The 25,330-nt window shown below is 34.9% G+C and overlaps 3 protein-coding genes across 9 annotated transcripts; 1 reads left to right on the forward strand and 2 right to left on the reverse strand.

The window, feature by feature from the left end:
* The first annotated feature begins 660 nt into the window (after nucleotides 1-660).
* LOC110821157 (uncharacterized) lies at nucleotides 661-6,329 on the forward strand. Its single transcript, XM_022050889.2, has 3 exons — nucleotides 661-1,302; nucleotides 3,103-4,552; nucleotides 4,634-6,329. The coding sequence occupies exons 1-3, from the start codon at nucleotides 1,005-1,007 to the stop codon at nucleotides 4,818-4,820; spliced, it is 1,935 nt and encodes a 644-aa protein (XP_021906581.2). The 5' UTR covers nucleotides 661-1,004; the 3' UTR covers nucleotides 4,821-6,329.
* Nucleotides 6,330-7,274: 945 nt separating this feature from the next.
* LOC110821184 (Chaperone DnaJ-domain superfamily protein) lies at nucleotides 7,275-15,408 on the reverse strand. 6 transcript variants are annotated; one of them, XM_022050962.2, is made up of 6 exons: nucleotides 15,110-15,395; nucleotides 14,639-14,731; nucleotides 13,150-13,180; nucleotides 8,129-8,155; nucleotides 7,916-8,048; nucleotides 7,275-7,827 (listed from the first exon to the last, which is right to left on the reverse strand). In XM_022050962.2, the coding sequence occupies exons 1-6, from the start codon at nucleotides 15,173-15,175 to the stop codon at nucleotides 7,776-7,778; spliced, it is 402 nt and encodes a 133-aa protein (XP_021906654.2). In that variant the 5' UTR covers nucleotides 15,176-15,395; the 3' UTR covers nucleotides 7,275-7,775. The 6 variants fall into 6 exon arrangements, with proteins under 6 accessions (XP_021906654.2, XP_021906647.2, XP_021906663.1 ...); XM_022050971.2 differs by lacking the exons at nucleotides 7,275-7,827; nucleotides 7,916-8,048; nucleotides 8,129-8,155 and adding exons at nucleotides 11,820-11,978; nucleotides 12,069-12,166; nucleotides 12,667-12,793 and having other exon boundaries at nucleotides 15,110-15,408; XM_022050955.2 differs by having other exon boundaries at nucleotides 7,916-8,155; nucleotides 15,110-15,396.
* Nucleotides 15,409-16,710: 1,302 nt separating this feature from the next.
* LOC110821177 (zinc finger CCCH domain-containing protein 48-like) lies at nucleotides 16,711-21,186 on the reverse strand. Of its 2 annotated transcripts, XM_088220194.1 has the most exons (8): nucleotides 20,970-21,186; nucleotides 20,059-20,467; nucleotides 19,598-19,783; nucleotides 19,376-19,477; nucleotides 18,937-19,083; nucleotides 17,850-18,029; nucleotides 17,051-17,148; nucleotides 16,711-16,971 (listed from the first exon to the last, which is right to left on the reverse strand). In XM_088220194.1, exons 2-8 carry the CDS (start codon nucleotides 20,464-20,466, stop codon nucleotides 16,836-16,838), a joined length of 1,257 nt encoding a protein of 418 aa, XP_088076320.1. In that variant the 5' UTR covers nucleotide 20,467; nucleotides 20,970-21,186; the 3' UTR covers nucleotides 16,711-16,835. The 2 variants fall into 2 exon arrangements, with proteins under 2 accessions (XP_088076320.1, XP_088076319.1); XM_088220193.1 differs by having other exon boundaries at nucleotides 20,059-21,186.
* Between the last annotated feature and the right edge of the window lie 4,144 nt (nucleotides 21,187-25,330).

Here is a 25,330-nt window from a genome sequence, read left to right on the forward strand (position 1 = left end):
TTGAGATAGTGGTATTAGAAAACTCATTATAAAAGTTGTTTCAAGATGCATTGGATGAGTAAAAAGATTTCCTAGTAGCCATTTTTATGACCAAATTCAATTTATTATTTATAAAATTTTATATCTATAACTTTTCTATGTATAGAGAAAATAATATTTGTATTGATTATTTGTTAACATGGTGGGTGTTTTTTTTTTTAGGTATTAATATTGATAAAGACACTAGTTAGTTTCAAAAAAAATTTAGATTTAGATTTTTATTACAATATGTGACTACAGATTATTAAAAAGTTAAAATTTTAGTAAAATTTGAATAAATTACAACTCTTTTATGATGTTGATAACTTTTAAAATAAATCATTATATCTTTTAATTAAAGAAAAAGAAGAGGATAATGTAATTATATACTTAATTAAGGGTTATGTTCTCTTGTAATTGAGGATTGAACCTCACAATACTCGAGCATATCTAAATTGGGTAGTATCATTATTATTATGCACCAATTTTAATAATTATTTGAAGTGAATATTACTATTTTTTTTGTTCTTATATCGAATATCAAGAGAACAAGTTACCTAGGAATTTTTCCTATTTATGTAATCAATTTACATTTACTTTCCTTTTCAAAAAATACAACGTTGGAAAAAGAAAATAAAAAGTGGAAATACACGGCCAAAAGTCTCCCCATCCGCTCTACGCGGCAGGAAAACCCATGCGCTTCGGCTACGCCCTTTCTGCACATTTCCAAAAGGGCAAGACAGACTCAAACACAGTGATATCACTAGGGGCAAAAAGGTAAATTGAACGCCACACCTCCTTCCTTATATTTGACTACGAGTTCTCTTAAGAAGACAAACTGCACTGCAGTAAACAAGGAATTTTCATGTCTGCGGGAGAAACGGAGAGATGATGTAGATCAAGGAAAATATCATCCGGCTGATTAAACGGAAATAATCTTTAGAAGAAAGCTGTAGTATTAATGGTATTGTGAGGAGGCGGAGACGATGATAGGAGGAGATGCAGGCGAAAGCACTGGTAGCGGCACTGCAGCGTCATACGGAGGGATGGCGGAGGCGCAGTACGCGACGGCCAAGACTTCGGTATGGTGGGACATAGAGAACTGCCAAGTGTCGAAGGGATTCGACCCCCACTGTATCGCTCAGAACATCAGTTCTGCCCTCGTCAAGATGAACTACTGTGGTCCTGTCTCCGTCTCCGCCTATGGCGACACCAATCGCATCCCCGCCTCCGTCCAACAAGCCCTATCTTCCACGGGAATCGCCCTCAACCATGTCCCCGCTGGTCTCTCTCTCTCTCTCTCTGTCTCTCTCTTTTCTACTTTTATAATGCATATTCTGCGTGCATACTGGTTATCGTTTACTTAGTTCATCAAATTGGCGATCAGGTCAAGGTTCACTTACTCTGTGGGATTTGGTTTTGGAGGCTGATTTGGTTAGTAGGTTTTTGTTTCGATTAAGTATGCATTTAGGCTGCCTTTCAGTTCTCTTTCCATTCCACTTGATCTTAATTTTCATACTAGTCTTAATATATGGAATTAAAATATATTTTATAATTGATCTCACACTCATGCCCACCATGAATTTCCATTTCCTCAACTGTGGAATTCATTTTTCACTTTAGTAAATTAAATTTACATAAAGAATTCGAAGTGATGATAGAGAAAATCAAACATGCAAAGTATTTTCTAATTCTACATCTTAAAAAGACTAATATGGAGGTTAAAAATAGGAATTAAGTTACTCGGAAACAGACAGAGGGATGCAGCGTTTCTGTTTCCTCTTGGCATTGAGATTTGTTGTTTACCTAATTTAGACTGAGATTGTCCAATGGAACGTAACTTCAGAGAAGGTAATAGGTGTACGGATAAGCCAGCTAATGTAGCCTGTGATTAATCCATTTAGGACAACTTTCCTTCGGCCTTGGCCAAGATGTTTCATGAGCATTTTTATTTTAATCTATTTAGCACAACTTAGTCTAGATTTGTAAAAGATAAAGTTTTGTTTTGTTTCTTTGAGAAAAGACTAAGTTTGCATTTCCACTTTCCAAAAAACAAGAGTTAAGTGGGAAAGAAATGTAAATTAAATCAAACACAACATTTACTATTTATGGTTTGAACTATTTTGAATTTGCGTCAAAGAAAAAATGGGTAAACTTCTTAATTTTCTAAGGAATCATTTTCAATTACTAAGGTTCGTTTTTGGTTTAAAAGAAAAGAATGAGGTATGACTAAAAATTCCGATTATAAATTGGTTGATGAGACTTACGACTTAATTTGTATTGAAAATCTATTCTATTATTCTAATATATTTTTAATGTAATTATTTTGAAATATATAGGTTGAAAATACCCTTTTGAATAAAGAAAAGAAGGAAATTGTCCGATATTGGACCTGATAACTACATCAATTTACACCCATTATGTTAAATTAGAGTTTAATTCAATTAGGAACGTATCATAAAAAAAAGTCCTGGTCAGGTCAACAAGGTCATGAAAAGCATTTCAATTGATTAATCTCTTTTTTTTTTACATATTATAATGGATTTGCTTGAACCAAAACATGATTTTCGTTTAGCTTTTCTGAGATCAGGTCTTATATTGGGAGTTCTCAGAGTGGTTGTTCGGAATGTGTGACAAACAAGGATGTCATGTTTTCTGGGTAACTGTGATACTGTTGGGGTTTGGTGAAGGAAAATGGTTTTCATAATCGATGCTGGGTTGATTGGTTTGTATGAGTTTCTTGTGACAATAAATTCCTAACCTTTTAACGTATTGTTTCTATTCGTTTTGTTTTGTCCACTGAAGCGATTACTTCTATTTCTATTGACAAACATGCTTGGTGCTCTTTTCTGCCTTTTCCTGGCTTGTGATTTCATGCTTTGAGATTTCATTGCATATATCAATTTCCTTTTACTGCAGTATCAGGACATTTACATGTTTAGTTTTTCGATAAGGTGTGACAAACATGCTTGGTTCTCTTTTCTTCTTTTTCCTGGCTTGTGATGCCATGCTCAGATTTCATCACACACATCAATTTCCTTTTACTGCTGTACCATGATATTAAATGTTAAGTTTTTCAAATAGGTGTGAAAGATGCCAGTGACAAGAAAATTCTAGTTGACATGCTGTTTTGGGCCGTGGACAACCCTGCCCCTGCAAATTATTTGCTGATTTCTGGTGATAGAGATTTTTCTAATGCTCTGCACCAGTTGCGGATGAGGAGGTACAATATTTTATTAGCACAACCACAAAAAGCGTCAGCCCCTCTTATTGCTGCAGCAAAGACTATATGGCTATGGACAAGCCTTGCAGCTGGAGGATTCCCTCTTAAGAGCAGTGAGTTATCACAGCTCTCAAATGTTCATAGGACCTCGAATCCTGACACTTCACATCCCCAAGTTCATGAACCAGTCCAGTTCAGCCAATCAATGGCTCTCAATTCTGCCCCTGAAAAGGTTGCTGATAACAAATACAAAGGAAAACACATTCGGAAAATGCCAAATCAGCCTACCATATCTAGAATCTCAAGTATTCCAGTTGTATCTCAAGAAAGTAAGAATAATGGTTACTCTTATCAGCAGGAACATATGCAAGCAAAGCAGTTTAAGAAAGCTCCCCATGAATTCTTTAGTCCAGGTGAGCCTGTTGTCTCCTCAAGCATGTTTCCCCGTTTTTTCCCAAACGATCTTGATACTTTAGCAGGTGGCGGAAGTACTGCCTTAGGTGACCCACAGAATCATTATCCTCATTCTTCAAGGCCAACTAGCTTCACAATGCAACAAGCTTATCTACCAGAGAATCCACCATCTCTTAATCCAAATAATCTTGGTTTTCACCCCATGCCACCAAGAAACGGTGGCCCCAGATTTTCTTCAGCCCCAATAACAAATGTACTTGATATTGGTAAGCTTAGTACGTCTCATTATCCAAACTATCCACAGACTCATCCTAATTTTAGTAATAGAACTACGGAAGAGTTTAAATCCTCTGCTGAGTCTTCCTATCCAGCTAGCGCAAGTGCTCAACAGAAAGTTCATATGCTACACGATGGCCAAGTAATTAAGTGTGATCCTCCAAACATGTATTCTCGTGGTCCTGATTTCTCACCTGTATCATCTACGGTAGTTGCTAGCATGGGTTCCAAGAATAAGATTTGGGGAACTCCAGGGTGCTCAGCACCTCCTGAATACGTACAAGGCCTTATTGGGATTGTCTTACTTGCTTTAAACACTCTGAAGATTGAAAAAATTATGCCTACTGAAGCAAACATAACTGATTGCATCCGCTTTGGAGACCCAAAGCATCGAGGTACTGATGTAAGGAAGGCTCTCGATAGTGCGATTGAGCATCATATGGCAGTCATGCAAAACTTAGGCGAATTGCAGTTGTACATTGGTAAGAATGAGAAACTATGGAAGTGCGTGAATCCTATTGGTGGTAATCCCAATCAATATCCGAAAGCAACTTGGGATGGAATACAAAAGTTTCTGGCCTCACCTTCTGGCCGATCGGCCATAATGGCCTCTAAATGCAGGTGATGTGTTTTTTATTCATGGGTTTTTTCTACCTGACAAAATCCCGATTCTGCCTGAGCAAACTCTTTTCATTTATCCAGGTATGAAGCAGCTTTAATTCTAAAACAGGGATGTCTGAAGAAACTTGCTTTGGGTGACGTTCTCCAAGTCTTGAGTATGGTAATTTCAATGAAGAAATGGATTATTCACCATCAATCAGGATGGCAACCAATTATGATAAACCTAGCAGAGACTAAAACTGAAACAGGTACCAGAACTGGTGCTTGACTAATTAAAATTAGATTGGTATTTGAGAAGTGGTCTGACAGTGTGCTTAGGTCTGAGTTCTTGACTACATCAAAGACACACTGAATTTGGAAATTTTGGGGTGTAGGTCACTTTAAAAGTACTTCTAAGCATTTTAAGTATTTGGTGCAACTAGGGCAGTGGTTTCTCTGAAAGAACAAAAAAATTAAGAGAGAGAAAAGAAGAACCATGGTGACAGAGACAGTGACTCTCGTATTATGGAATAGAATGATGAGAACTTTCCTTTTTTCTTTTAGTTCCCTAGAAAGTTCTGGCAGTTCTATTTGGGGAAAGAAAGCATTCTACAGGTATGGCTCTTGTTACAATGTACTAGTCACAGTTATAAGTGACAGCAGAATCCTAATGGGTTTTTGGAAGACTATTACAGGTTGTCTGTCCAAAGGTCATCCCTAGGATATTCTGATCCATGTTGGAGATTGCTTTATTAGAATCGAAGTTGTAGCCTGACTTTTATCTTGTAGATGTAATAGGTATGATACATTTGCGTAAAATGATGTTTGGTTGATTGGAATTAAAAGTAGAAGCGCCCGTTCTATTCTATAGATGTAATTGGTGCAGGAGTTTTGGTTAAAGTGATTCGTGGTTTCAGATCCTAAATGTGTAAGCAAGTTGTTATGTTAATTGTTGTCTGCTGTGGAGATATCTAGTGATATCTGCAGTTGTCAGCACTGTCATATATGTTATGGAGAGTGGAGACTTCTTGATTCGAAGAGTAAAGCTCTGTCAGAAATGATGTTTTTATGGATGAGTTGAAAGGAATGTAATAATTGAAGAACTAAGCACCTATATGTATGTTACATATGCTTTTGAAGTAAGCGAGGCCAGGAAGTTAAAACACTTGGTGATGCAGTGTTGAAGAGAAAAGTGGAGCTTAATGATTGTTTGCTCATGTAAATGGTTTACTAGTTGGAATTCATGAGGTATGTAAGAATTAGTTTTCTGATATTAAGGTGAAGGTGTTTGCTTCAGCTGTTAAGTGTTTCTGGTGTTCTTCCAAGTTTGTGTCTTATGCATTATTAGATAGAGAACAAGTGAAAGTGTGCGGGATCCAGTACTATTAATGTTCAAAAGCATGATTTTGGATGTGAACTTCAGTATTGTTCAAATTGTTCATGTGTTTTTATAGGGATTTGCGGTGGGAGTTAATATTTGGGGGGTAGATGAGTGAAAAGCAGCTGTTTATGACAACTCTGGTTGATGGCTTTTAAAGACGTTGAAGTAGAGTTCAGTGAAGTCTATAACATTCTCAATCTGCAGTGATTCAATTCTCCAATTGATGTAAGAGAGCTTGATAATCTGTGGGAATTATTTGATAACCTATATTTTGAATTTGGTTAATTTAGATGTAGGTTTAGTTGAAAATTAAACATCTATTAGCTTATAACTGAAGTTAGATTTGGCATGACGAAACTGAAGTTGAGAAAGTATTCAGGTGAAGATTATATGGGCATGGCTTTGTTTATATCGAAATGAACTAAATTGATTTTAATATTTTAATTTTTATTAACACCTTTACTAAATCATTAATATGGATTCTTAGAACATATTTTAACTTTTTAGAAAAATATTTTTACAACTTATTTTGTATATTATCTTTATTTACATTTTTTTAAAAATATTTAATTAGTATAACCGGAACATGTATAAACGGAACATGTCAGTCCAATCTACTTTTCTAGTTTCGGTTGGATTTTGCTCACCTCTACCTAAAATGTTGTCCTTCCTATCTATCAAACAAACAAGAGTAACTCAAAAGCCTAATACTAGTTGAAATCTTAGAAAGTTTTTGGAAATTAAATCAAAGTTTGTTCGTAAAACATTTGCAACATATCGAGTTTGACAGCATCCAATTTCAACTTGCGACGTGTTCGGTCAATTTTTTTTAAAAAATTAAAAGGTAGAATTAACTATGCGCCAAAAATAAATAATATTTAAAGCAAAATTAGTTGCTTTCTTTCGACAAAAACAAAATTAAAACTTGAATATAGATATTGTAATTAGTATACTTTTATATCTTATTAATTTAATATATTTAAAATAAAAATATAATACTAATTAGTAACTACTGTCTTTATATATTATAGATTATTTTAAAATTAAGAAAATAGAATTATGTTATATTGTATAAAATAAATAAAATAATTGAATAGAACTAAATATGTCATACTAGTTTAATTTTTGAATAGTATTTAACATTCAATGTATTTATATAACTATTCCAATAAATAATAATTTCATAACATAATAAATCGAACATACTTGTATATCTTAATTGAAGTGTTTTTATATGTATGCGTAATTATCCAAAAACTTTTTGTTTAGATCAAATGGAACAACTTCAGCTGTGTTTAAAGATCTAAAACAATTTCTGCATGATTCGTTGATACTATCAATACGTGCATCTCAATTCCCAACTAAAACAAAAAGATTATATCTCTTCCAGATAATCTTTTGATAATGCAAATGTTTGATAACCTCCTGACTCATCAATATCGGATTTATACTTCAAGGGAGGCTTTAGTGGAGTTTCTGCATTTAAGTCAAACAGACGGAAGATCGTGTATCAAGTGTTTGAATCAACTCTAGGATTTTAAAAGACGTACTCCCTGAAATCCAGCCTAGCCAGGCAGAAACTCACCAAACATTGCATATACATTTCTTCTACCCACTCGACTATCCGAAAATCAATAATGCCAGGCTCGGCTGGGTAACTGATACTTATAAATGACCATTCAAGAAGGAATAGGCATGCACATTGGGTACATTCACATTTCAACTATATTCTAACACAATTGGGGTGTCATTTCTTTGAGGACTGGACTGGGACCCTATTGCGCCCGATCTCTTGGCACACCACTATCACAGATTGTTACTAAAATTCCACGACATCAGATCATAGTTCCACTTGAGGATGAATCAGGGAAGGAACGGATGATGAGGACATGCTTGTTTCTGCTTTTTATAAGCCCTGAGCAGTAAAATGAACACGTAATTCCAATCACCAAAATTGTTTGTAAGATTAATCAATATTCAGAAGAAGACTAGCCCATATTAACCTGGCAGCATTAAATCCCCCAAGTCCAACAGCTCCAAGAACGATAAGCAGGAAGGGAATCTGAACCAAAGTATGATTTCTTCTTCCTGGGTATGCCCTTGGAACTCCACTTCGAACAACTTGTGTGTACATATCTGACCATCAAAGACAAACCCGAATGATAGAAAATTTGATAATAAGTTGAAAAAGTGAAATTTCATTAGTAGAAGATTACCTGAGGTTGAACAATTGCCCCTTGCACCTGTAATAACAGCGATTACATTGAACATGAGTGAGAAATAGTGAACTTTAAAAATGAGATACAAGAACCCCTCAACCAAGTGAGACCCATGGTTTGCAAACTTGAAACCCAAATAAGCTACCTATTTAATTAGTGGTCCTATGGTTGATTATATGTAATCCTATGAATACTAGAGCACTCTGCACTTGGATGAATCACCAAAGCATGCAAATAAGCTATCATAGATACAATTTCCAATTGGTGGCACGAAAGTACTATCAGGGAGTAAACAAGTCACTAACTCAACTAACTTGCATCAACTGGGTTAGCTAACTTACCAGTAGAAAAAATATGTACTGGAAACACATCAAAGTTTAATTAATGAGCACTATATGAACAACTTAACAATACATGTGAAACAACTTCTTGAGGATAAGAAATGGTCATTGATAACATAAAATCATTTTTCTCATCAATACCCAGTTATTATGTACTTGCATCTCACAGCTTACTCGTGAGTCTGATGAGCCACATGTAAGTTAACTAATCTGTCAAATCATCTTCAAGAAAATCAAGACCATCATCATCAGTGGTAACACCTCCAGCTGCAGGATTAACCTCCAAAGGCTCAATTATACTAGCCATTGTTACCATATACCCAGGTCTAGTTTCCTCATGTTCATTCTCATCCACTTCATCTCCATAAAGTTGTTCCATCTCGCAATGTAGTATCTCCTGAAACAGAACAAAGGATTCAAAGAGAAATCTAATGTAATGCTAAAGAGAAAAGTAGTTGTCAGCAGCAAAGTATGAGAAGGAAAGGTAGATGCAGGCATAAAACGTCTGGAGTACCTCATCTTCTTGCATGACTTGTTTCTCTGACTCAAGAAGCCAGTCATCCACCAAACTTTCTAGCATTGCACTGTCGAAGGAAACTAATTCATCTGGCTTCCTCCCAAGCTGGCGTTCTCTAAGTCGCAAGTTATAGTGAACATAGGTAAGATCATTCCATCGTTTCCGGGACAGGCTGTTATGCCTTTGGTTGTGAACTTGATCATATAAACTCCATGTATGTTCACATCCAATAGATGAGCATGTCTGGCTTAGTATTCGGATGGCAATTCGTTGAAGCTCTAAGCAACTTATCCCATGTTGTTGCCACCATGAAGCTAATAATATGGATAATACAAACTTCTATTAAACCAACTTCAAATTGAGTATAAATGCTGCTATTTTTTACTGAAAAATCCATTTGTTATGCCAAATCACCTGGATCAAGCTCAGTTCTTGTACTTATAGCCAATTCTGTTCCAAAATCAGCTTTTGCAGATACATAATCAGGTATCTGATGAAAAAACAATGAATTGCCAATGAAAGAAATGTAAGCGAAGATTCCATGGGCATATAGTGAGCCTTATGGATATTTGAATGACCAAATAAGGAATCAGATAAAGTCTGCCACTAATCCTGCCCTAAATCTAATAGAAGAAATACCAAATCTGTAGGAAGCCATTACCTGCATAGATGCAGATATCCTTTTTGCACTGTCTGCTTCCAGTCGAACAATACATTCATTTAGACCACGAATGACCTCAGGATGCTGTCACACAATAAATAAATTAGGATTGGCAGGACTAAATATTTTATTAACCTAGTAGTCACCATTTCTCATACCATTACAAAATCTGGACGGTAACGATATGACGGATTGAGAAAGTAAGCAGCCACGTAAAGAGGATGATGGAACAATGAGCTCCAGTGGCTGTCTATCACACTCCAGAAAGGTCCATATTTTCGCATATCATCACCATGGATGGTCTTAATCACATGCTTAGCTCGAAACATATCATTATACAAAAAAGGCATTGATCGGCTGTCATCACCGTATATCTTTTGCACAACATCTGCAACTGGTTCTAAAGATTTTCTCACATATTGTACCTTCTTCCAAAATGTGACATTTAAGACAATTTTTTCGACTTCTTTACCTTCAACTGATTTGGCCAACCGGGAAGAAAGCCATTTGTTTGATTGAAGCATTCTTCTAAGGCCAATCCTGTGGTCCAACAAACTCTGTAAAGTGAAAAAACAAGTAGCAAACTTTGTAACAGCTGGTCTAAGAATTTCCTGTCCCCTGGTGAATTCTTTCTTCATAAAACTCAACAACCATGTGCTGTTATAAATGAACCTAGTAATTCTTTTTGCTTTATCTACGCAATTCCCTACACATTTTATATTCAAAAAATCTTCCAGCATTCTATCAATGGAATGAACAGCACACGGTGTCCAAAATAGATTTCGTCTTTTCTCTTCAAGCATCTTGCCTGCAGACTTGAAACTAGCAGTGTTCATGGTAATTACCTGTTATAAAAGCAGAGAAGAAAAACAGCTTAGCAGCCTGCTAATCAATTGTAGTTAAATGAAGACACCTGAGAGAAGCACAAGCAAGGAGTTTTTACCTGGACTACATTTTCTTCACCAATCTCCCCCACTACTTTGTCCAACCATTTATAAAGGTTGCCAGCATCTTCTATTATCTCAGATGCATCAATGGAAGAATGAAAATACACACCACGAGGGCAAGCTACGAGAAAGTTAATTAATATCCTGCCCTGAATGTCATTCCAGCTATCAGCCAAAATTGAACAACCAGTAATTGCCCAGGATGCCTTAAACTCTGAATAATGCTCTTTAAAACTAGCAATTTCATCTTGAAGATATCGACCAGATATAAGCCGGCTCATGGAGCCCTGCAGTCCTTGCCCATACTGTCCAACCAACTCTAGCATCTTATGGAAATATGGAGAGTTTGCTGCACTGGAAGGGATTCCAGCATGATGAAAGAATTTGCATATAGCAGATATCACTTCTTTCCGTGCTTTCTTCTCAATACCCATCTTTGGTTTAACTTGCTTCATGTGTGATGTCTGGCTTTTGAGTGACTTCAGGAAGACTGAATCTAATCTTGATCTTTTGAGTACTGGTTCAGCACCGCTGACGCTGCTACAAGGGGACCTACCCCTAACATTGTTTCTGATATCACTGTCGGAAACTTTATCATCAACTGCCAGCATGTCCTTACTCATATACTGTCTAAACCTTTCCTCCTGCTCCTCATCTTCATTATCTGAGTGCCCATAGAAAGCAGATATCTCTTTAGTATCAGGTTTTCGATGTCTTCTACCAGTGCGGTGCCACTTCATGTTCTCCTTAATTTTAAGATAAACATCCTCAGGTGCCTTTTCACAACATGCAACTTCACCAGGGATTCTAGCCAGATGCTGTTTAAAACGATTTATGCCCCCACTAATTATTTTCTCACAGTAATTGCATTTTACCCTTTTCTTCTTTTCATCTTGAGGGACACAATGTTCCCAACCAGGGTCCACATATCCTAATGATCGAAGTGGTGCATATCTTATAAGTAAGTTCTTATCACTCATCACTTTCTTGCCTTTGTGTTTGTAATCAGGAGGTGATTCTTCTGTCTCATTGCCCTCAGGAGAACGGAAAGCCAAAGGTGCCGGTTCATATCCAGATTGTCTCCTTTTCCGACCAGAACGACAACCTTCCAGATTTTTTCTCATATTTAAGCATACTTCATCTGGAACTTTTTCACAGTGAGTAACTTCCCCAGATATTCTAGCTAAATGTTGTTTCAACCTGAATATTCCACCACTCACTATTTTCCCACAATAATTGCATTTAACCTTCTTTTTCCTCTCATCTTGAGCTACACCATGTTCCCATCCGGGGTCAACATATCCTGTTGACCGAAGTGGGGCCATTTCTTCAACCATTTGCAGCGTGGAAAACAACTTTGTATTATTTGGCTGTTAGAACACTGAAGGAAAAACTAAAATAAATAAACAGAAAAGCACTAGCAACTCTTGTATCCATATGAAAATAATTGTAGAAAAAAAACATAGATTACTTGGACAGCTTGTTCTCCTAATACTCTGGTTGTTTTAAATCCATGCAGATATTAGAAAACGATGTGCAGAAAACTTTACAGACTCCCCACTATTGTAACTGATCAAAAAATAAGCATGTAAGTCAACGGCAGAACAATCAACACAAAGGATTTACGTTGAATGACACATTCATATATATCTTGAATCAGCAGGAGATACTATTCAACCATCCCATATATTTTAAGAATCACAAAATTTAACAACAGATCAACAATTAAGATTTAACATTATTCACAAAAATATTATTTGAAAATTAATTCTCCATGAATTTTGTCTCAGAGTAAAAACACAATCCTGTAGTTTAGGAGCATTATTTCAAACTTTTAATGATGATATTTGCTTATAAATGCACCAAATAAGTGATGCCGTAAGAAACATACAACTTTTTCACATCAGAGTAGAGAGTCTTTCAAGAGAAAGTGAACCATTATGTGTAAACAATTTTTAGGAACTCAAAGCAAATACTATAACATGGAGTATCTTGGATGCTCAGACAACTGTTTCACACATCAATAGCATCCACCAGGAAAAGGGGGAAGAAAGAAATTTCACTCTTACAATAAATTGGCCCGTTTGACACACTGGAATTCCTTTCCCAAGTGCAAATATCCTGGTGCACGCTTGCAAAAGACCATGCTGGAAGACAATTTATTCCTCAAAACCATTGAAATAACTCCTTCCTGAACTAATTACCAAATCTAAAGTAGAAAGTGAGGGTAAACTCCAAAAACGAAAATGAGAAAGGAAACAAGTAGCGCAGAAAATCAGTGAGCATAAAACATGGAACTGATGAACAAGATTCACAAACTCAGGTTCATGATTGAAGGAATAACAGCATGACCCTCAGAGGCAAAACTATACATTATAATTAGAATTTGAAACTGTAAGTTTGTAAAGTCTAGAGTCATTATGTGGCATGATATAGTTAATCAGGAGTATCCCGTAGCCAAATGAATCTTGTAGTTCATTTGGGAGTTTGCAAACCAAGACCTCCAAAGAATACGTCTAATCTTCCTCACAATATAAAGGCAAGAGAATTACCAGATAGTAGGCATGCATAGGCTTCTGAAATCTGTAGCACATTTAAATATTAATTTCAGAATGAAATACTATGGAGAATAAAATGTACCATATAGAAAGTTGTAGATTATTGCTAATATCTCTTCTTTCTTTTAGGGCCTTGGGGTGGATGGAGGTGGCTGATGCTCTTACACTCACAACTATTAACTAAAACTGCATGCAGTGACGATCAAAATCTGATGGTCTTACAATATAACAAGCTAATAATCAAGAAACATGCAAGTGAAAAAAAATGAGAAGGTTTATGCTCTTTTAAGTTATAAACTTAAATTAATATACATGGAGTTCATTATTGTAATAACAATTCACGAATAGAAGGTAACTCAACTGTTGTAAAGCAAATAGGAGGAAGGACTTAAATAAATGGTACATTCAACTGTTGCATGAGATAATCAAAGCTTTAACCTCTACAATTTTTCTCAAGGGTAAAAGGTAACTCAAGTTTTTATACAATTGTTATGTCAAGATTTTATAGGTAGGTAATATTACTAGAATTGCACTTGAGAAAAACAGGGAGGAAGTGTGTTTAATGTTAGATGCCAAAGAAAGAAAAACAAAAAGGTTCGAGGAGCTTATTGCTAAAATTACATTCCATTTAGCTTCTAACCTTGTTAAACTATGTTTGAATTGAAAGGTCTGGATTAAAAATTGAGAAACAAAAGGGAAAGGGAAGGATGGTAAACATTTCTCCATTTCTCTTAAATATCCATTTCTTTCATTCCCCAAGATTAGGAGAAAAGGAGAAAGGAAAGAGGTTAACTTTCTTTCAATGATGAATTCTGGTTCGTCCACAAATATCTGATTTGTTACTCTCTTAATTTATCATATAGTTGAAATATCCATTACAACTTTCTCCCTTTCTTTTCTTTCAATTAGTTATCCAAATAAGAATAATTCATTTCCCTTTTAAAAACCCTTGTGTCCTTCCCCTCATTTCCTTCACTTTACAATTTAATCGTAGAAAATGGAAGTACTCCTCACTCACTGTCAGGAAATTAAATAGAATAGGAAAAATATTACAGTAAGCATCTCCAGAGGAAAAATAATTACCCAGATACTCCACTGGGATTGTAGTAACTACCATGAACAGAAAAATTCTAGGCAAACTTTTTCCTGATATTTTAGCCTGTTTACAATTGAATACTTAAAGCATGAAAACTGTTTAACTCAATCCTCAGTTACAACTAGAGAACAAAAAAAGTATGTTGGTTTGGACAGGCTTAGACCTGTTGAGGCCTTATAACAAGTTGAGCAAGAAAATGCAGCAAAATCATCTGCTACCCCCAACAAGAGAATAAGAAGGCAAAAATGGGGTTTCTTTAGTTATTATTATTTTACTTTAAACATCAACTCCCAAAAAGATAATTTCTTTTAAGCACTACGGCTAATGGACAAAGCAAACCGCGCATGAACAACAACAACATTAGTTTCTGGTTGCCTAATTGCTCACCAATTTGAATTTAGAATCGGCAAGTGGCTTCTCATACGCTGGAAAGAGGTCAGGATGAGATTCCCATACTTTGCTTTTATAAGCAGCCTTAACCTACCAAAGAGAAAGAGAAAATAACTAAACTGATGCAACATTCATAAGTTTAACACGTAAGTAATGCTAATTACAAAGAAAAAAAAAAAGTCATAAAAATTTTAGTGATTCAAAGTTATAAAACTATCAACTTCGCAAATTCATTTCAATTGAGCAAAGCAAGTGATTCGGCTGAAGCTTCAAGTAACAAATGAAAAAAATTCAACGTCAAGTCAACTGAAACAACAAAAATCTCAGTTCACAACTAAGTTAATTTGGTTCGTTAATCACGATCCTTATAACCCTAAAAAATTAACGCTAAAATAGATCCGATAAACATCGAAAAGGAAAACATAGAATCGGAAATAGTAGGAAAAATGGAAACACATAAATAAGTACCTGAGATAAAGTTGGACGAGAATTAGGGGGGAAGCCTAGCAAGACCCTGGCCTCATCGCCCTGCATCTCTCTGAAATTTATTCTCGTCTTGTGTATAACCTCATGTTTTGTTTTTAACCTTTATCTTCACATATTATTGCGCCAACATTTTTTATGGGAGAGTTTTGGGTGTGAGTGCTCGGACAGACGTTTGATTCTTACAGGAAGATCAGGAGGAGATCAAAGATTTTACAACGGCGAAAGGAAAAAGTTTGGTAGGTGCTTCTGTTGGGGACTAATGAGTTCAGTTCTATTTTGAAAATGAATTTTTTTTTTTTGTTTGTAATTTTTTAAAGAATAAAATAAATTATTATGTTATATTTATTAGTTTATAGTTATATGATAATCATATTAAAGCTTTAACTATTATTCGGCCTTTGCTGATAAATATATTTATTACAGATATTTAAATATTATCTTTTAATATCATAGAGTTAATTATAGTTACATACAAATTTTAAAAATGTTTACCTAATTAATTATTATATTTACGAACTAAAAATAATATATATATATACACACACACATAACCCGTGTTATTGAATGTTAACTTACTGTATGAATTAAAAGGAAGAGAAATTATTATATGAGAGAATTTGTCGTCCCCTTCAACAAGAAGTCAAAGGTCTTTCTCTTAGGAAGGAAATTTTATTACAGTTTTATGGGCTAACGAGAGAGTAAGGAAGAAGGATTCGATATCAATTTTATTGAATTTGTGAAAATATTAGAAATGTTTGATTTACTGAGTGTTTTATGTAAACAATCGGTATATATTAATTATTTTTTAATATATTATATTAAAATATTTTAATTATCATGACTTATATTTGATATTGAAATATATTATAATTTTCCAAAGTTGATAAGACAAAAAAGAAGCTTAAATAAGATCATAAGTTCTACCAACTTGTAAAATTAGAAGGTTACAAGAGATGTGAGAGTTTGAGAGGAATGAAAGGTAAAAGATTTGGATGGAAAAAATAAAACAATTGAACTTTGAGATTAAAAGAGATAAAAAAAAGAGAATTCAAACGGAGATTATTACAAGCGCACAAAAAATCGTTGAAGACTCATCAAATCAAGGATAAAGTAGCTTCATCAAGCTTTAGTGGGAGAAAGAAAGTTTTAACGGGTTACCTTTTTCCTTCACCCTAATTGATGAAACTGGATGTAGAAGTAGGGATAGAATATTTCTATTCAAATGTGCTCATATTATTAAATAAAAAAATTTTAAATTTGTTTTACACATAAAACGTGTTCATATTTTAGTGTTACTCTACATATAATTAATAAATTCAAATAATTTATATATACATTAATGTTATATATAATAAATAATATAAATAGTCCGGATCAAGTACAAATAGATAATTTATAGGCTACTAGTACTACCTACAACAAGCAAATAAAAACAAGGGGGTAAATTACAATCTCAATAAAGCATAATCCAGTTCACGAAATGTGCTACAAAAACATAATTGGATTTACAATGAAAATGATGAGTCAATTCAAGTTGAAAGTAAAACATAATTGATAATTAAGTTGTTAAGCTAATGCACAAATAAATTAATAACTTGCAATTATTATTGTTATATATATACAGATCATGTGCGGTACAAAATTTTTATGTACAGCCAAAACAATTTTAACCAAGGACTTTGTCCTATACAATTCTCTAATGTCTCCTTTACAATCCCAATAGTGATGAAAGGTTCCAGACGGTCAACTTGCCGCTTCCGTCCCCCGTGAAAAAGAGGCCTCCTGGCCCAATCTCGATTAGACGAACTTCATGTTTGGAAAATATCTTACCCCGCTCAGTGAATCTAAGAAATATGGTTATAAATGTTACAAAAGAAGGATTCTGTTAAGACACATAATGCACAAGAATTAACTGATACTTACGATGGCAAGTCATATAGATGGATAATGTTGTCATTAGAAGAGCAAAACAAAATTGGTTTGTCTTCCACATCAGCAATCCCACAGAGTGAAAGTATACCCTGGTCCAAACAAAATTATTTCATGAAATTAATTCCAATTCCAAAATATCACCATCAAAAGTCTTGAGCAAGACGTGCAAATTAGCCTAAAGAGATGAAAAAATGTACAACTTAGCTTCATAATAGGACTAGCAAATAAATCCAAGTGAAGATAAACAAATAGCTACTATATCAGAATTTGAACTTTATATAGTTCCTACTCTCATCCCACCTTTTTTTCCCAAAAAGATTTTGAGTAGCAGCAACGCTATGAATGGACAAAGTGAATAACAAGAAGAGACGCAAACACAAGTGGAAATATAGCGATTAAGCAGACAAAGAGAAGATTCTGAAGTAGCAGCAGCAGGTAAACTGTGAGAATAAAGAAACAAAAACATTTCTAAATCTATCTACAGCCCATGATCAGCCAGCTTTTATCCAAATATATTCAGTGAACTTCGATTATTATATACTTGTCACTAAGTGCCAGACGTGGAATTTGAGAAATGAAGAAAATTCAAAAGTTACCAGGATCTTATGACTAACACGACAGCCACAAAAAAAAAAAAAAAAAAAAAAAAGAAACATGATGGATAGACAAAAAAGCAAAATGCAAAGGAACCTTGTCCAGGTCCTAGTCCACACAATCTGTGACACCCACAGCAGAATAGCATCGGGAAATTAGCTCGGTATCCGGAGAAAAGGCTGGAAATAAATGATACCTGTTGTTCAGTGTGCGTATAGAATACTTCCAAGACACCTTTTTCAGATGTACCCCAGAATTTTAAAGTTCGATCCAATGAGCATGATAACAAAAACTGATCCCAACAAAGAAGAGATGTAACTGCCTCTTTATGCCCTTTCAATGATGTAACAAGCTGCAGTGTGTCAAGGGCCCAAACCTGGTTTTATATTTAAAAGGAAATGGTAAATGATACTTGTGCATATCGAGAAAATATTATCACATGAAATCGAATGATTTGTGCGAAGGTCACTTATTAATCAGATAAGCAAAGACAACAAAATGGAGACCATGTAACGTTAAAAAATGAATATATCGATACTAGGAAAAAATTCTCATGTAAAACAACACAAATACACACTGTACTCCGCAAGATGACAAGAATTAAAGAATAGAAGAGAACAATAATCAATACCAAAGTTACTCATGGTTCAGAAAGTTACAACAGAGGGAACTAGTTCAACCTTGTTTTATTTCCTTCCAATTCCTACATTTTAAGTTTCTTTGACATCTGAAAGTTAATCATAATTTACATATTTGAAACATAAATTAATCAATTAAATTCATATTTCAATATGAAAACTATAGATTTTTATTCTCACATATTAAGCAATAACAAAAACACAACTTAAATTAGATATGGAATTAATTTGTAATTGGAATAATATTTTCTCTCAAGTTTTTATTTTATTTATATTATGTTCTCACTCATATCCCACAGAGTTGAAATTAAAAAAAAAAATCAACCTTAACGTTAATAGCTAATTGTATTCCTTAGTTGGTATACTACTTACAAGTTTGAATATTCTAATATTGAATTTCATCTCTTCCGGCTTAAATCAAATTTCAAAAGACAAGGGGGCAGAGTTTACTTGATACTCATAAGAAAGAGTTACCATGGAAAATGACCTATCTTGCAGAGTATATGACAGAAATAACCAATGAAATTAAGATAATAGACATAAAGAAAAAAGAGAAAGAAAGATATACAGGATACTTTGTATGAAGAAGCTGTATGTTGACACGAAAATTAGTAGCAGAAAATTTTCTTAATATCAACAACATACCCTTATTGTACCAGCAATTGATCCTGAGTATAGCCTTCCCCTTCCAATACATAAACATACCACAGGGCTAGTGTGGCCTTTCAAGCAAGCGACTTTTTGAAATGGATCAGTTTCAGTATTGCCTTTCCAGACCAAAATAGTTCCATCCTGCAACACCAATGAGAGCAAATTTTAAGTAACTAATCTTAAAGATATAATCAGAGTCATGAAAACCTGCCAAAATGGCTCTGTCCAGCGATATCAATGACAGGAAAAATTTTTAACAACTGATCTTATGATGGACTTAAATTCTTGAAACCCCACAATACATCAGTTAGATGCATTTGCTCAAACAATTAGAACTATCCAACTTTCAGAATTTATTTTCCAACCCAGCAAAGTAGCTTAAGCCTAGTGACACAAGTTAAAAGGAATTCCATATTGCAAATGAAGCATTTACCTGCGCCCCTGCCAAAAGCATGTTGTCGCCAACAACCATAGCATTAACTTGACCTACTGGTCCTTCCAGATTGAATTCTGCACCTGTCTGAATGTTCCAGGCCTACAAAAATTACCAGCAAGGCCCATGAACTCGACACTAGAAGATACAAAGCGAGATTGCAACTATAACACAATCTCAAACAGTAATTAATAATGACAATAGGATAATGACATAACCAACCTTGACAACATTCGGAATGCCAATAAAAACCCATGGCCCCTCACTGATTAAGGAACCAACCTCAGCACCAAGATTAATCACTTGAATACATTGACCAGTATGGCAGTCCCAAACCCGTGCAGTACCATCCTTACTGGCTGAATAGAGCTTTTCAGAGCCAGAAGGAAGAGCAATCCCCTTGATAACCTAATCACAATGGAGCTTCCACAATCAAATAATGACTCGAAAAGGCTAATGAAAAGTAGAAGAACAAACATCAATGAATGACAAAACTTCACAACACTGTTTCTAGAAACACTTAATCTCTGTTTATACAAGATAGAAGCTCCAGTGAGTCAATTCAAGGTCAATTAACAAGGAGCATGAAGTTATATCCAGCTCTTTTGATCTACTTACATGTTTATACAAGTCAAGAAGACAGGGTATACAATACAAGGAAACAATTAGGCCAAAGGAAATACCTTTTTGTGCCCTTCAAGCGTGGCCAACATTGCAAATCCTTCTCCATGAAACCATGAGTGCAGAAAGTTGCATTTATCGCCCTTCAGGCATTTGTCAGAGACCCAGAATTTACAGACCCTTCCTTGAGTCTTTGGAGCATTACTATCGGATAATTCACCATCTCTGTTACTTGAAGCCACTGGATTCCTTCTGTCACAATTCAACATTTTTCTTGGACGCTTCTCAGATGAGACATGAGACTGCTCTGGAGTCCAAACTATTGAGTTCCTAGTGCCATTATAGGGCTTATTCCTTGGTTGATCCTTGGGCAAGACTCGATATTTTCTGGGAACAACTTGTGTAGAAGTCCCACTATAAACTGACTTTCCGATTGTATCTCTGCTGCCTCTTGCCATCTTGGTGTCCATACTATAGAGAAAGATGAAAAATACATGTCAAACTGAATCCAAGAACCGTTCTTTCCTAGATGTGACGTTCCTCGCAAGAACGCATAAAATAAAAAAGCTATATCAGCAATCCATCTGACATCCATTCCAAGAAAACATACACTTTTCCTTTTACATCAGGAATACAAACAGGATCAATCAGAGGACACTTATAATCGAACATAAGCAGCCACTAGAAAATCTTGAAAGTTCCAACATAACAACACCCGAGCTTTCGGTTCTCCATCTCGTTATTTAATGACCGATTCATCGGAAAAACCCTCAGATATCAAAAAGAAACCTAAAAGAACTGTTACTGATGGCGGATAAACACAATCCAACACAGATCCCATCACCATTATCTGAGAGGTTATATCTTCTTGGATAGACATAAACGGTTCAAGATAAAAATGATGAACCAGAAACCCTAAGCGAAAAGATAACAAGGTTTAATTGGAGAGACAGTATGCAAAGAAGAAGCAAACCTGAGAAGAACAATGTCTAAGGCGTTTATTTCTAAGATCGCCGAGCACTCGAGAAGAATCAATCAGATAAGCAAGAGAAGTATTGCGCAAATCAGAAAGCAATAGAGAAAAATTGATCAGAAAGCAATAGAGAAAAATTGATCAGAAAGCAATAGAGAAAAATTGATCAGAAAGCAATAGGGCTATTTTGAGAGAGAGGGAGGGAGGATGTCAGTTCAGAGTGGCGGAGAAGCAGAAGCTTATATAACGTTCGAGTCCGCTTTCGTGTTTGGAAAGTCAAATTGAATTTCCCTTTCCGTTTTTTTTTTTTTTTTAATATAAATAATTGATTTTTTTAAAAAAAATTAAATTTTAACTGAAGTGCATTTCCGCTTTCGTGTGATATGGACCGACCAAAAAGAGACTCATGGTGCCTTAAATATATAAAATCTAAATATATATCACACCCTCATATATATATATATATATATATATATATAAGACAAAGGATAATTGGAAAAGATGGTCAGTCCAATTCTAAAGAAATTGTTATTTAAAATGTATTATTTTTAATTAAAATTTTAAAATTTTTATTACATTTAATTTAAGACAAATTATTAAATTATTACAACTTAATCCCTAAATTTTTTGTTATAATTTAGTCCTTTTTCTATTTATTTCAAATATTTAATTTCACTTTATTTTTTAATTAAAAAATAAAATTTTAGATCATATTTAAATACTTTAAAAAATAATTTTGAATTGATTAATTAAATTAATAAATTAATACCATCAAAATAAGTCTACTATTATCATTAATTTATTAATATATTAATCTAAATAATTAGTTAAAATTATTATTTTAAATTATTTTTAAAACATTTAAATATGATCTAATTATTTTAATTTTTTCTGTTAAAAAATTAAGAGAAATTTGGTATTTGAAACGAAATAGAAAATGTTAGAGACTAACTTTGTATTTATCCAAATATTTTTCACTTTGATAACTTATTTGACAATCTTTGATTTATGAATAACCTACTCTAAAAGTATGAGAAAATATTTTTCCTTCTCAGTTTTTGGTGCTCTCCCAAACATATACTTAAAAGTACATTATAATTACCACTTTTAGCAGTAAGAATATTATCAAATTAATTTTTGTATGCTAGAACTAATTTTTTTTTTTAAGCCAAGACATTTATTAATACCACATTATTTAGTCTCTATATAAACTTAAGTTTATAATATTAATTGTAAATGATTATACAATATAAACTTAAAATATTGATTATATATGTCAGATCATGAATTCGTAATTGCATCTAATATCTAAAAAATTATAATTATTTTAAATTTTACATTTTTGGAGTAGAATATTTACGGAATCTCTATGAATAAGATCAAACCTTATTCTATGGTATTTACATAAGATTTCTCATTCTTATTCTTAAAAAATTCTTCGAAAGGGCTTAGTTGATCTGTGATTTATGTTTCACTTTTTGTTTTCCTTTTGTTTGTTTTGAGATATAGCCAATTTTGAAAATTTCTTTTTCTACTGATTATTTTCTAATCGAGGCGTATGGATCTATGGATCTATGTGTCTATATAGATCCTGTTTATTGTCAATTTTAAGAAGAAAATTTCATGTCTTTTTCATACAGATGAATACATATATATATAATAGTCAAAGCCTATTACAATAAGATCTCCTTAATTCTAATCCCTCAATAGTTCTCCTCAAGTTCATGTATGAAGATTAAGAATGCTCAACTTGTGCAAGAAATGTTCAAATTAGTGTCTACTAAGTCTTTTGGTCAATATATCTGTAAATTGCTCATAAGTACACGCATGAGATATAGCAATATTATCTCGTTATATCTCATCATGAACAAAATAACAATCGATCTCAATATCTTTTGTTCTTTCATGGTAAATTGGATTAACAGCAATATATAATGTCGTTTCGCTATCATACTAAAAATATGAAGGACTTTCGTTTATTACTCCCAATAATAGTAAAAGTTCTTTCAACCACTTCAATTCACAACTTGTAGTAGTCATGGAATGGTATTTAGCTTCCGCATATGAACAAGACACTGTATGTTGCTTCTTGGTCTTTCAACAGATAGGGATTTGACCCAACAATACCACATAATCAGTCAATGAACGTCGAGTTAAGGGGCAATGATGTGGAACTCAGGATCCATAACAGGATCCAAAACTCCGCATATACGTCAATAATTAGAAACTCAAAACCCTAAGCAAACCCTCCCTATTTAATCCGCACTCAACGGGGGAGTGAAAAACAAGGTAACTGGGAAAGAAATAAAGAACTAGAATTGAAAAGATACCATGAGACTTATCTCGATAAGTGATCCCAATTCCTAACACAACAAGTCGGTCGAAGACTCACTCACCTACTCTTGTAAGCTTGGAAGCTTAAAACAAGAATACATGAATTTTATTAATAAGCTGAAAATTTTAAATTGAATTACAACTTTGAATGTAACAGCCCCGGAAATTCAGAATGAAATATATGTATTAAAAATGTCAAATGCGGAAGCGTAATAAAAATTTTGATTAACATCCCTTACACTAAAACCAAAAACGTGCTCAAAGTACAAAAGAACAAACTAACTAAAAGAGATACTAAAAAATAAGAACTATAAATATAACTATGGAGTCCTTAGGCATCCCCTTCGCCGTCTTCCTGCGGAACGGGCTCGGGAACAACGTCTTCCTGATCTGAAATGGTTAAATAAGGAGTGAGCTACACCAGCCCAGTAAAGACATCACATTATCTCACCGCCACGGAAGTAAAGGTGGGTAGAAAACTCAAAAGACCAATGGAGCATAATTTATAGTAAACTCGTTTATTAACATAAAAACCTTTACTGTCCACTTACCCCGGTGAGGTTCATAAAACAACACATGAAAGCAATAACATTATCATCATCATGAAATCATATGAACTTTATAACATAATACTTACCACGCCTTTGCATTTCAATCATTAAACAACATATTTTCCTCATTTACCAGCCTACTAGTATCCATGGGGATCCATAGGGGTCCCGCTACCCCTGAACCCTTAACATTTATAACTTGATTCCAGAGCCGTCCCCATACCCTGTTCGGTATGGGTACCAAAACCATGAACCTCAATACCCCGTCCGGTATGAGCGTGAAACGGGCCGTCCCCATACCCCGTCCGGTATGGGCGCCAAAACACATAAGGTCTCCATACCTCGTCCGGTATGAGAGACCACGTTCCCGGTAGGGTTCCCTACGGACCCGGTGGTTCGTCCACCATCTCCCAGGATATCTAGTCAGGCTGTCCACATTATCCACTTATCAATTCACATAACATTTTTGCCTTTTTCCTCAATCTCAATCATCAAATCATACAAAACATGTAAACCAGTAATTGACACCAAATAAGACAATACAGTACCGGGTTCACCATAATACAAACCATAATAAAAGGAACCATAGTTCATGCATACGAGACCATAACATAATTACATCAAACATCATGCTGCATTTAATACTGGAAATTAAATCAAACAATAACAGACCAACACTGTATCAGACTCGGGCTCCATTGGCAATCTCAATCAATTATACATCTATAAAGTCACACAGTACAGTTTAATTATTTATTAAACTTTAATACTGTGATAGGAAATAGGGTGAGGGGTCCTTACTTATTTCGGGGTCTGAATATGGCTCTACAGTGTGTCTACAAGCTGTCCCTAATTTTTCCTAAATTTTTTTCAGGGAGCTGAAACGCACTACTAGTACCTGCACGTGTCCCAAAAAATCCCAAATTAGACCTAGGGCCCCTTTCGGCCGATATCGCAATTTTGGCACGGCGGCGATTCGCCTCGGGTTGGCCATTTTCGGCCGTTTCTGGCTGAATTCGGCCACACTTGCATCGGCTCCTGCGATAAAACAACCCTAGGGCCCTCGGTGGGCAAAAAAATCACGAAAAACTAAAGCTTACCGGCGGCGGTGCTTTCTGGTGCGGTGGCTCTCCAGCGTGAATCGTGTTTTGGTGATTTGGCTACGATCAACCTGTAGAGAAAAGAATGGTGATCACAGTGGTATAAAATTTGCATCAAACGGAGGCCAGGAAGGGCCTCATCGGAGGCAAAAACTGAGGAGGGGTGCGGCGGCACTGCTGGATTTCGGCTGAGTTTTTCGGCCGTTTGGCCGGTGGTTTGGCTTCGGTTTGGCCATAGGCGGACTCAGCGTCGAAAAATGAGAAAGGGGGAGAAAAATTACCTCGATCAGCGGTCGAAAATTTCCCCGGTGCGGCGGCGGGTGGCGGCGGCCGGCTCATCCGGCGACTGGTTCTTCTTCTCCGGCAAGCACTGGTG

This window comes from Carica papaya, chromosome 5 (assembly GCF_054855325.1).
Source record: "Carica papaya isolate Zhongbai chromosome 5, ASM5485532v1, whole genome shotgun sequence".
In the NCBI taxonomy this organism is placed as follows: domain Eukaryota; kingdom Viridiplantae; phylum Streptophyta; class Magnoliopsida; order Brassicales; family Caricaceae; genus Carica; species Carica papaya.